The sequence below is a fragment of the Heterostelium album genome (assembly GCF_000004825.1).
Source record: "Heterostelium album PN500 unplaced genomic scaffold PPL_contig8, whole genome shotgun sequence".
Lineage (NCBI taxonomy): Eukaryota > Evosea > Eumycetozoa > Acytosteliales > Acytosteliaceae > Heterostelium > Heterostelium album.
In genome coordinates, this window is record NW_008805085.1 from 429,839 (window position 1) to 442,802 (window position 12,964).

General features: G+C 31.0%; 5 protein-coding genes across 5 annotated transcripts; 3 read left to right on the forward strand and 2 right to left on the reverse strand.

The window, feature by feature from the left end:
* Positions 1-664: 664 nt before the first annotated feature.
* Positions 665-6,128, forward strand: kctd9 (BTB/POZ domain-containing protein; the record flags this gene model as incomplete). The annotated part of the gene is made up of 13 exons (XM_020574737.1): positions 665-802; positions 869-960; positions 1,017-1,229; positions 1,289-1,686; positions 1,751-1,929; positions 1,999-2,133; positions 2,200-2,680; positions 2,737-2,843; positions 2,952-3,314; positions 3,367-3,832; positions 4,421-5,475; positions 5,566-5,840; positions 6,092-6,128. 13 exons carry the CDS (start codon positions 665-667, stop codon positions 6,126-6,128), a joined length of 3,939 nt encoding a protein of 1,312 aa, XP_020435151.1.
* Positions 6,129-6,186: 58 nt separating this feature from the next.
* Positions 6,187-7,149, reverse strand: PPL_03820 (uncharacterized protein; the record flags this gene model as incomplete). The annotated part of the gene is made up of 2 exons (XM_020574738.1): positions 6,187-6,553; positions 6,743-7,149. 2 exons carry the CDS (start codon positions 7,147-7,149, stop codon positions 6,187-6,189), a joined length of 774 nt encoding a protein of 257 aa, XP_020435152.1.
* A 196-nt stretch (positions 7,150-7,345) lies between these two features.
* On the forward strand, positions 7,346-7,480 carry PPL_03821 (uncharacterized protein; the record flags this gene model as incomplete). The annotated part of the gene is made up of 1 exon (XM_020574739.1): positions 7,346-7,480. One exon carries the CDS (start codon positions 7,346-7,348, stop codon positions 7,478-7,480), a length of 135 nt encoding a protein of 44 aa, XP_020435153.1.
* Positions 7,481-7,615: 135 nt separating this feature from the next.
* Positions 7,616-8,407, reverse strand: PPL_03822 (uncharacterized protein; the record flags this gene model as incomplete). Its single annotated transcript, XM_020574740.1, has 2 exons — positions 7,616-7,712; positions 8,007-8,407. 2 exons carry the CDS (start codon positions 8,405-8,407, stop codon positions 7,616-7,618), a joined length of 498 nt encoding a protein of 165 aa, XP_020435154.1.
* A 523-nt stretch (positions 8,408-8,930) lies between these two features.
* Positions 8,931-11,987, forward strand: CSN5 (Mov34/MPN/PAD-1 family protein; the record flags this gene model as incomplete). The annotated part of the gene is made up of 9 exons (XM_020574741.1): positions 8,931-9,067; positions 9,204-9,567; positions 9,703-9,854; positions 9,956-10,067; positions 10,151-10,293; positions 10,383-10,411; positions 10,581-10,637; positions 11,239-11,281; positions 11,885-11,987. 9 exons carry the CDS (start codon positions 8,931-8,933, stop codon positions 11,985-11,987), a joined length of 1,140 nt encoding a protein of 379 aa, XP_020435155.1.
* Positions 11,988-12,964: the final 977 nt, after the last annotated feature.

Genomic DNA, 12,964 nt, shown 5'->3' on the forward strand with positions numbered 1-12,964 from the left:
AGATCTCTGTAAACCATTCTAAATTTGGATTTTTTTATATTAGTTCAACCATTGATGATTTTTGTTATTTTTTTTTGTATGTTCATGAGCATCATTCTTTTACCAAATATATTGTCATTATCGCCCAAAATAATAAATTATTACCACCACAATTCAATTAATCACTAATATCCAGTTATTATTATTTTTTACTCTTATCACACACAAGTTTTTTTTCATTTGATAGTATAACCCGATAAAACATTTATCAAATATTCATAGGATCATTGTCGCAAGCATACCACTGTGCCGATTGATGGTTCCTTTTTTGAATTAATTTATCTGTATCCATCGAGTTCATTAGATGTTTGTTCTCAAAGTTAGATGTTAAAATGCCGTAAATAACATTGTAGTGTTCCCTTTATTAAATGAACTACCAATCTGTAAATGTACTAATTATTCAGATAAGATGAAAGTTTTGACTACATTTTTGTTTTTTTGTTATTTTATGAATTGTTTATATTAAAATCTTTCAACTTCAAACTTGCAACAATGATCATATATTATGTTTTGTGTTTATCTTGCTTTGTTAATATTTTATCTTTAAATAAAATTTATAAAAATGAAATTTATCTTGATTTCTATTTTTATTTTATTTTTTTATTATTTTGGAATAAATCATTCAATGATTGTAAAGAATGGAGACAACAATATTTTCATTGACTATGAATTAAATCCCACTCTATATGTTAACAAAACAAATTACAATATACATTTTATATGTCATTCACATCTTGATGCTGGCTGGTTAAGAACTATTGATGTATGTATCAATATTCCAAAATAATTTGTTATTTTTTTTTTGGTGATTTCTAATTTGTTTATATAGGCTTATTATAAAATATGTGTAAAAAGTATTTTACAAGGTATTGTTCCTGAATTAATAAACAATGAAAAAAGAAAATTTGTTTGGGCAGAAATGTATGTACTATTATTTTAAAGTTCTATTTTCTTTGTCTTTTTAATTTTATAAATAGAGGTTATCTTGAAAGATACTGGAATAATGATGCTACAGCAGATTGGAAAGCACAATTCAAATCATTAGTTTTATCACGTAGAATAGAGTTTGTAGGAGGTGGTTTTGTTCAGGCTGATGAAGGATGCACATCATCAGAAGGTTTCCTTTTTAATATTGAAGTTGGATACAAATTTATTGTTGACAATTTCGGTGAAAATTATTTACCAGATACGTAAGTATTATTTTAAATTTATTAAAAAATACCAAATTAAAAATAAATAAAAAATCTAGAGCATGGCAAATTGATCCATTTGGATATACTAAAAAGGGTTCAATCATGGAAGCCTATAGTAAGAGTACCAATCTTGTTCTACACAGAATCGGTGAAGGTTTAAGGGAGAGATTAAAGTTGAATAGGGATATCAATTTTCTCTGGAGACCCAATGGCAAAAATAGTTCCGAACTTTTTGTTACTATTTTACAAGATAGTTATACTTGGCCTCCTACTTGGATGGCTCCACTTGATTCATTTTCACCTATCAATATTTCACAATTTTTGACCGTTGCATTGAAAACTATTGAAGATAAAATTCCAAATACCAATACAAACAATATCTTTATGGTTGTAGGTGGTGATTTCACATTTAATGTCCCTAAAAACTCTTTTTCTAAAATAGATGACCTAATGAGTATATATCTTCATGTAAATATTTTTTAAAGAAAAAATCTAATTTTAAAACATTATCTTTTTAGATATTATAAACTCGGATCCAATTTTATCAACCAAATTTAATGCTAGGTATAGTACTGTTTCTGATTACATTACTGATTCCAAGCAATATTACATTTTGAACAAGGAGAAAGCAAAGATAAAATTATACTACGAACAAGATTTTATGTATTATTCTCAACTTGATGAATCATATTGGGTGGTAATATTTATATTATTAGTACAATTCAATTAAGAAAATCTAATTTAATGAATTCACTTTTTTCTATAGGGATACTATACCTCAAAGCCAAATTTGAAAAGGAGTATAAGTTATACTATTCGACAGACTATGGGAGTACAAACTTTAATAGCAATGAGATTGGACAAAGGTGGAGATATGAACATGTTATCTGATATTATAAGAGTATTTAAATTTTATAAAAAATAGTTTTAATATTTATACATAGATTGTTTACTGCTTATTTTTTAGAATACTACTTATTTAATGCATCATGATGCAATCACTGGAACCTGTAGACAAGATGTGCTATTAGACTATCAGAAAAGAATTGACTATGCCAACAACCAAACAACAACTTTGCTGAGAGATTTCATAAAATATTCAACAGGAAATACTGTAGAGAGAGTTACCAATACCACAATTAACCATAATATTTTGGAAACTAGATATAGAAGGTTGGTACTGTTGAATCCTACTGGTTGGACCAAAAAGCAAATTGTAACCCTCAAGGTAAATGCATTATACCGAGATTTCTGTCCATTTACCATTACAAACACTAGTTTGAAGGTGCTACAGCTCGACTGTGTATATGACTCTTTAAACCATTATTATATTTTGGAATTCTTTATAAATATGAGACCATTCTCCACAAAGAGTGTATATCTAAAGTCAATCTTATTACCTTCACCTTTTTCCAACTATAAGATTTTCCAAAATACAAGAGGACCATGTAAGTAAACAATAATTATGAATTTTGAGATCTCTTATCTAATTTTTGAAACAAAGATTTTGGTGTTAGTCAATATGAAGTGGCTTTTAATGAATCAACCAAGCTACTTGATTATATTTTAATAAAATCAAATAATAATCAAAGGGTTGAATTGAATCAAAAAGTAAGATTTAATAAATTGAACATCTACCATTTACTTACTAATTTAAAAATTATTTTGAAGATTATAAACTATCTTGGTGCGTTTAACAATGGTGCATACATATTTAAGCCTTGGGGACCGGGTATTGAAGTGAATGATATTAACGCTACATCCCAATTGATTATTGGTTGGAATACAATAGAATACCGTTCCAATCGTTTTGATGCCAATGTAACATCTAGATTCTTTACTTCTGGTGACCAAGAGTTTGATCTAAATATCGATTTTACTTATGAACTGACAGTACCACGGAATGTCGACAAGATGGTCAGGTTTGAAACCAACATTAACAACACAAATCTCTATTCCGATGATGGTTTATCGTACGTCCAGCGAAGCATTACCAACAACAAACTAACTCAAATGCCACAAAAGTTTTTCTATCCTTCTGTCACTTCATCCACAATCTTTGATAACATAACTTCATTTGTTGTATGTAATAACTTGTTATTATTATTATTAGTATTAACAAATCAAACTCTAGTGTTATAGTGATAGAAGTAAAGGTGTTTCTGGATTGGATGTAGGATTTATGGAGTTTGCATTGCATAGGAATTCAGAGTATGACGATAACAAAGGCTTGGGAGAACCTCCCATTGATGATTCAAAAGCGGTGATTCAGCATCGATGTAGATTCGATAACCAAACTCAAATCTTTAAGAACTACTGGAGACGCTCAAGAGATTTCCTAAATGCTGTTGAGGTTTTCGATACCAACTCCTATTTCCTACAGGCTGGAACAGAGCCAGACTGGAAACCACCAATTTCAGACTTCCAGAATACCGATATTCAGCTGCTCACACTCAAAAGGATCCGAAACGATACACTCCACCTAACATTATACAACAGTTCACCAAACCTTACAGACACTTGCTATTTCGATCTAACTTCATTCTTTAGAGCGATAGAAGTCAAAAGTATTCAAGAAGTTAGCATAAGTGGTTATGGTTGTAAGTATAATTCTATTGAATTCGAACCTTTTTTTTCTAATATATATTTAATAAAAGCTGCAAATGCTAGGAAATCAAACTGTTTGAATATGAATTGCGACTATTCGAAAACTCTAACAGGAGATCAAACACCACCGGCTCTACCCATCCAAGATTGCTTTCCCATTTTTGAAGGAATCGTTTTTATTTGCCCAGGTGCTATCAAAACATTTTTAGTTACCTTTACTTGATGTTAAAATAAAGCTATATATAACTCTTTTTAGTTAAAAGATTTTTTGTAAACAAAAAACAGATAAAAAAGTTCAAAGAAAAAAAAGATATCTTTTTTTTTCAATCAAGATTTAACAAAAACTAAATGATCAAAAAATACAAAAATAGATCTATTTTTTAAAGGAATTTTTTGATTTGAAAGTTTTTTGTTGACAAAAATTTGCATTCTTTCATTTTTTTTATTTATTTTTAAACACACATAATTTTTTTACAAATTATCATTTTTTTTTTTCATCAATATTTAAATTGATTAAAAATAAACTAGTATTTCATAATAATAATATTTTACATATATATTTATATTTATATCATTCAAAGTTATGAGTGAAATTAGTAGTAATAGTGGAAGTAGTAATGGTAGTAGTTCAGCACTAAGCAGGAAACGTGTTACAGTCTTTCCGAATGGAAAGAGATTGGGTGGCAAAGCTATCAGTATTCCCAAGAAATGGAGTGAATTTCTAAAGATTGTTTCTAAAAAGCTGTTGATACCAGTCACCAGAATCTATAATGAAGACGGTGGTGAGATCGATGAGATCGACTTGTTGGTGCCGAAAGAGGTGTTGTTCGCTTCATGTGGAGAATCTTTTATAAAACCAGGTGAACTTACCAACACTCTTAGCCCAATAGTCAGCAACACCAGCAATAACAATAATAATAACAACAGCAACAACAACAACAATAATAATACTATACCTACATTTTTATATCATGATAACGTGTCAACTACAACTAGTGCAGGTGTTTCAAGAATTCGATCGACTACACTCGATTATGATGCTTCGGATTGGGTGACACTCAATGTTGGCGGACGTATCTTCTCGACTACGCGATCTACACTACTCAAAGACAAAGACAGCATGTTGGCAAAGATGTTTGGCGAAAGCTGGGATTCCACTAGAGATATCAATGGAAACTATCTGATCGATCGTTCACCAGAGTATTTCGCACCGATCATCAACTTTTTGCGATGTGGTAACTTGATTATCGATGACGGTGTCAACGTGGAGGGTGTCTATCTCGAGGCACGCTTCTTCAATATCACAGGAATGCTCGATAGACTGTCTGCGATGGTCGAACGCAAGATGCAAACCGACGTATTCACAAGAAAGGATGTCATATCGATACTGCTGACGTCGTCGTCCAACTCTAGTCTTCGTTGTCAAGGACTGAATCTCTCGGGAGTCGACCTCTCGAAGCTCGACCTCCGTAACATCAACTTCAAAATGACAAACTTTAGAGAAACCAATCTTTCAAAGTGCAATCTCGACAATGCACTGCTGCAAGAGGCCGACCTCTCCTATGCTAATCTATGTGGTGCATCATTAAGAGGTGCTAATCTATCAGGTGCTAATCTTGAACATTGTATATTAAAAGTATGTATAGAGAGAGAGAGAGCGAGAGAGCGAGAGTAGTACATGTTTTGGAATTTAAAATATTAATATTAATTTGATATTTATTATTAGGGAACGAATTTTGAAGATAGAGGTGGACAAAGAGCAACTCTGGAGAGTTGTAATTTCAAGAATGCAATTTTAGAGGAAGCAAACTTTAGTGGTGCCAATTTAAGAGTTGCAAATTTCAAAGGTGCCAATTTAGAGAATTGTAATTTCCGTGGTGCTGATTTGGCTGGTGCCAATCTCGAAGATACAAATCTCAGAGGTGCCAATCTTCACAAAGCAAATTTAATTGGTGTAAATTTAAGAGGTGCAAATTTTGATATTAGAACCGTTAGTTCAAGGTAGTCTAATAGCTTAAACTTTTATTTTTTTTTTGTAATATTAAATTCAAAACTAAAAATGTTTCAACTGTATAAATAATCATATGATAAAATACTTTTTTTACTTTTATTACTTATTTTCATTCACTATCATTCAACTACATTCACAAATTGAATTCTTTAATTAGTTAGTTGCCATCTTATTAGATGGTGATATAAATTCATCATTAAAACTCTATCTGTTATATTAATGAACAATTCAAAATTAAAAGGTTAGGTTCTATCCATGAGACAAAAGAATTTGATTAAAATTATTTTATTTCAACTGATCAGATAGATGATTCATTTTATTTTAATTTAAATGTTTTTATTCACTCCAATCATGACATGAAAATAAATATAACCTCATTTCATCGATGGTGTCTGGTGGATTCTCGGTTGAGAGATGAGGCCAAAACGATTCGATAAGTTGACAGGTTTTACCTTTATATTGCTGGTAGAGTATCTTTTTCTGTGATGAGAGGATGAGTATTTCAGAGTTGTGAAGTGTGCTCATGATCTGTGTAAGACTATCGAGATCACCTCGTGGATCGATGACGCTGATCGATCGTGTTGAATTGAGTGGAATCGTCATGAGATGTTCGGGTGGCATGTATGTCTTAAAGTAAATTACACTGACTGGCAGATCTTGTGGTTGTTGTGCCTGTGAGTGCAGAACGGAATGCGTCAGCGAGCTGATGTCATTGTTGACGACGAGATGCTTCTGGAGGTAGATGAGCGATGGTACTACTCCACCTTGATGCAAGAATCCAAAGAATATAGTAATACACATATTGAACAATATCCACGAGCTGGCTAGACACTTTGACGAGAAACTTGGCAAGTAAAAGTAGCGGTACGAAAGTATGGCCAATGGGAAAAACAAGGGTAGCAAGAACCTTGCTTCTTGGTGTGGTGCCATCGAGAGGAGGAACAAACCAAACACAATAACCGATAGAAGTAATGCTCTGGTTTTCAGTGGTAGAATATCGGCTACTGCATTTGACTGATTTTGATTAGAGTTGGACTTGTGGTGATGGTGGTGGTGGTGGTGATGAGTATGATGATGACTATTGGTGGAAAACAATGCTGTTCCCACTTGAATAACTTCCAAAAACAATATGATGACTAATGGTCCTACCATTATCGGGAAATTAACGACCAAGTGAGTCAAACGATTATGTATTCCGTGGAGAGCAAGGTTCTTTGGATCGAGATTATAGAGGAAACTGTTCATCGGTGTGAATGTCAGACTGCCATTGAAAGTGAGTGGTGAATCATCGCCAGGCATTGGATTGTAGAGTGCAGTGAACAACTCTGCTGGATTATCGAATTCTTTTATGTTTACGTGTAGATATCCAAAGTAAATGGAATCGACTATCACAAAGAGTACTGTGGCGACAATGAATCCGGTGGCGACTGTCGCCACCTTCAGCAGCAGACGTATGCCAACCGACAGCTTGTGGTGCAGCTGATAGATAAAGTAGATGCCAATCGGTGCAGCAAAGAAAAGGAATGTGAATCGTGCAAACAATCCAAACGCCACCAACACTCCAATGAGAAAGTCCTTCCACGCCACTGTTGGTAGACGTCTGGGACTCGAGCGCTTCGGCACGTCGTAGAGCACCACTATAGTCAGGAGAGTAGCAACAACCAGCGACTCCGTAGTGTTTGAGAATGTTCGTGAATGGAATATAATTATGAGCCAGCACGACGATAGAACCGACAAAGCTTTGGAAATCGACAAATTAAACTTTTTACATATCAGAATCGTATAGTAATCCAATAAAAATGAGGAACACACTGCGAAAAACCTTGGGAATATCAATAATGTATAACCATTTACAATTGATCCTGATAATAATAATAATTAAGATAGAAAAATATAGAGATTAATTTTGAATCTATTTGTTGAGAAAGTGTTGTTGTCGTTGTTGTCGTTGTTGTTGATGTTTATTAAAGATTAAAAAGAGATCTATTACCTTGAAAACCAATAAATCTAAGTAAATTCTGTAAATTTGATAATAATAAAAATGGTATACCTGTATTTAAAATACTTGATGATAAAGATTGTTGTATGTATGTAAGTGTATTTGTTAGAATCAACAATTAATGGTCATTGTAAGGTTATGAAATATAAAGACATACGGTATAATAATTGATCTACATGGATTCAATGGATCAAATTCCCATGGTATCAATGTTTTAATGTGAAAGAGAGAGGTCGATGTAATCTCTGGTGATTGAAAGTATTCATCTGGATGTATATAGCCAGTCGATGATATTCCAACAAGAAATCTGATGATCAAACATATGAAATACGATGCTGGTAACTCTGAGAATTTATATAATGCTAATTGTTGTTGTTGTAACTGATCTTGTTTATCTTGATCTTGTTGTTGTTTTGATTTACCAACATTACTATTATTACTACTATTGCCACTACTATTGTTACTATTATTACTACCGTTATATTTATTTCTATTGGTGACAATAGCACCACTATTATTATTATTATTGTTGTTGTTTGAAGATCTATGGCTTTCCATCATATCAATTCAAATCAATTCGATTCAATTCAATTCAAATCAAATCAATGTATTTTGACAAAATTAAATGAATTTTAATGAATGGTGTGATGTTCAAAAAATTAAAACACATATGCTTGTTTTGATCTCATCAGCACAGCAGAGTCAAACATAAAAATAAAAAAATTAAAAAAAAATAAAAAACATTTTAAAATAATTGAAATATATGTGTTTATAGTTATAAATAACTATATAATAGTTATATCTATTCTATTGCTTTTCATTGATATAAATAACATATCTCAAATGATTATAACTATGAAACAAGATTTTTTTTTTTTTAAAGAAAAAACAAAAATAATTTATAAAAAAATTTTAATTAAAAATTTTTTAAGAAATTTGAGAAAAAAAAAAAAAAAAGTTTGATGATCAACATCTTTTTATTATTATTTTGAATTTATATTATATTATTATCTTTTGTTATTTCTTGTTGTATTCTATTCATTCTCACATATATATAGTTGTAGATTTGATATAAAAAATAATGTCACAATCAGCAACAGACGCACTCAAGAGATTCGAGGTTGAAAACAACATTCAATCTGTTGAACATGACTCTATCTTTAAATACGATCCATCACAATATCAAGATTTCTTAAAAGCAAAACCATGGGCAAAAGAGTATGTTATTAAATATTAATAGTAATAACAAATCAATATTATTAAATATTTGTTAATAACTAATTATATATATAAATATTTGTTATTAACACATGTTTCTAATTATTATTTTTGTTATTATTATTATTATCATTAGTCCACATTATTTCAAGAGTGTAAAGATTTCAGCTATTGCATTGTTAAAGATGGTTATGCACGCTAGATCCGGTGGAAAGTTAGAGGTTATGGGTCTTTTGATGGGAAAGGTTGAGGCACACACCATGATTATCATGGACTCTTTTGCTTTGCCAGTCGAAGGTACAGAGACAAGAGTCAATGCACAGGCAGAAGCATACGAATACATGGTCGAGTATCTCGATCTCATCAAGAAGACCGGTCGTCTTGAGAATGCCCTCGGTTGGTATCACTCTCATCCGGGTTATGGTTGTTGGTTGTCCGGTATCGACGTTAGCACTCAAATGGTTAATCAACAATACAGTGAACCATGGTTGGGTATTGTTGTAAGTACTAATCACACATACCTATATCATCATCATCATCATCTTCATCATCATTATGATAATAACTATAATAATAATAATAATACTAATATACATACATGTTTTATATCTTTTCAAACAATCATTTGTATATAGATTGATCCAACACGTACTATCTCTGCAGGTAAAGTCGAGATTGGTGCATTCAGAACATATCCACAAGGATACAAGCCACCCAATGAAGGTCCATCCGAGTACCAAACTATTCCAATCTCAAAGATTGAGGATTTCGGTGTACATTGTAAACAGTATGTATTGTTGTTGTTGTTGTTGTTGATGAGATTGTTAGTTATATTTAATAACCATTGACACTAATTGTTCTTTTTCGTAACTATTATTAATCAATTAGATACTACCCACTCGAAATCTCATACTTCAAATCATCTTTAGACTCACAGTTGTTGGATAAACTATGGAATAAATATTGGGTCAACACATTATCGTCATCACCAATATTCGCTGTAGGTTTTAAAATCAATTCACTTTTATATATTGTTCATTTATTAATCATCTATTTAAAACACACCATTATCTACCTATTTAGAATCGTGATTATATTACTGGTCAAATCGGTGATCTCAGTGAGAAACTAGAGCAAGCCGAGTCACAAGTATCCAACTCCAAGTCACTTCTTTTCCACGATAAGAAGAAAGAAGAAAGTCAACTCGATAGAATTACAAGAGACAGGTAAATAGTTAAATATAATCAAAAACCAATTTGGTATTTGTTAAAGATATTAATATTATTTTATTTTTACAACAACACACCAACAATAGCTCAAAGGTAACAATTGAACAACTTCAAGGTATTATGTCACAAGTTATGAAGAACATGGTATTCAACACCTCATGCAGACCAACTCCTGCCCCGGCCAAATAAAAAAAAAAAAACTGATAAAGAAGAAATGATGATGCTCATGTTTATCATTAAATAAATTGTTAAATTTAAACAAAATTTAAATTAAATGAATTGAGTTGTTGGTGATGAACATGAACATGAACATGAACATGCTGAACATGAACATTTCAGTTGTGTAGCATGATACATAATAGATAGGTGTACTAAAATTAAAGATCATAGGAGATTCTACGGAATTAAAACATACAATAACACAATCGTACCTAAATTGGATTCAATTGATTCTTGGCAGGTTATGAAGTGGGAATTACCAGAATTATGATCATTCTCATACACCAACTGGACTGAACATGGAATTAGTGCAAAAACCACGCCAACGATTTCTTTTGTTTGATTACATTCAACAAAAAAAATTGTATTCTTTTTGTATTTTTTTTTTTTTGAATAAACATGGTTCAATTTAATCACCCGATAATTAATAAAACAAACAAAGATCTTTATTATATTTATCTTGATTATATATTAATTATCATCTACCAACACTTTATTTTAACACCAAATTGTGGATCTACTTTTTTTTTTTTATTTGGTAAATATAAAATTACCAAGTGCTGGTTTTTTGTAATCATCTTTGTTTGCTCTCCCTCCGTCCCTGGTAACAAAATACTAAAAGAGGTATTTTTTCACTTATTTTTACAATATGATTTGTTTTGGATCGGATACAAAATTACGGAGTTTAGTTGAGTTTTTTGTTTTTTTTTTTTTTTTTTTCAGTCATCGATGTGGTCAACGAAAGTGGTCATTATCATATCAAAAAGTTAGTTATGAATATGAGGTCGGAATTTTCAAATAAAGTTTCTATTTACTTTTAAAAAAACTTTTTTTAAGAGTTTTCGAAACCCATAGTTTTTGGGATTGTTATTATTGTGTGGGTAGTATTTCCAATGAACACCATAATAATAACTCAGGAACCACTTTTTCAATGCTCAAAGTTACGAACGTGGTGAGTTTTCTCAAATCTATCTAACTAGACAAAATTCACAATAAATACAATTGTTTGTGAGAATTGTGATCTTGGGCGCCATTAAACCAAGGATCTAAGAAAATATTAATTTGCGCACCACTTTGTTTTTTTATAGTATATAATGCCCTGATGGGCATTGTTTTTCATTTGAATAGATGAAATTTTATTTTTGGTTTTTTTTTTTGCCACAATTCCGATGATCACAAAAAAATCAAAAAACAAAAGCAATATTTTTGTAGGTTTTTAGTTTTTTGAATTTTTTTATTTATTGTTTTTGCTTTTAATATGATATTTGTCGGCACCCACCTTGGATTGAAAGTTTGACTTTTAACCCACATCTTCATCACCATCATAGTAATTGTTTTGCAAACATGTTATATATTGTATATTTTGTAGTTCTCGAGTCGTCTTAAAAAAAGGATGGCTATTCGGAAAGCTAACGGGACTAATCGTTGAACCTTTACATCAACAAATCATCGTCAACTACAAAACAAATTAAAAAGAGTAGATTAGGTGGGTGTTGTAAGCGAATTCAGCAAAAACAACAACCCTCAGTAAACAACAACAGGAACCAGCATTTTAAAGGCTTTATTTTCAACAACACCACAAAGCATTTTAGCACCTCTATAAATGTGTCACCTACCCCCAAAGCGCAACAATATTGCAACAACACTATTAATGAGTTTGTTTTTTTTTTTGTTTTTTTTTTTGACACTGGGATCCATCAGATGATTGTTTAGGCTATTCGAGTTTTTAATTTGTGATGGTGGTGAACATTTTATTCTTGCTAATAAACACATCAATCAAACAAACCTTACGGATTGATCAATCAATACACAACCCACACATACTATTCATTTGTAGGACTACCCAACCAAATTGCTGATCCCATCCGAAGGTATCGTCTCTTTACCACAACAAAAAAATCATAAAAACCAAACTATTAATTTTTAAAAAAAATCATTTAAATTTTTATTTTTTTCAAATTAAAGTTGGGTTTGAATCGCATCAACAAAACTCCTCTTATAGTATTGAATTTACTTTTCGTTGACATATTCGTTAACATTTCATTTATCTCTTTCTACAACTTTTTTATAGTTATTTTAGGAATAGGTAGTTCAATAGCCCATTAATTTATAGTAGACACATTCTATCAAAAACTATTTTTATATCTTTATTGTATTTAATCTCCAATATCATTCGATCCATATATCCTAAGTTTAATCAATGTTTTCATTTTATTCTTATCATAGGTATTGATATACATATTTTAAAGGTAAAAATCATAATACAATAATATAAAATTCAACCCACATTAATTAGGAACTACTGTAAGTAAGATGATTTCAATTGACATATTGAATCGATTGGCATTTAAATACAAAAAAAAAAAGTTTTTATTGAAAACGATCCAATCAAATTCATTTTTCATTCTCAGTTTCATCAAAATTTGTAACATCCACTGATTTTTTTTCC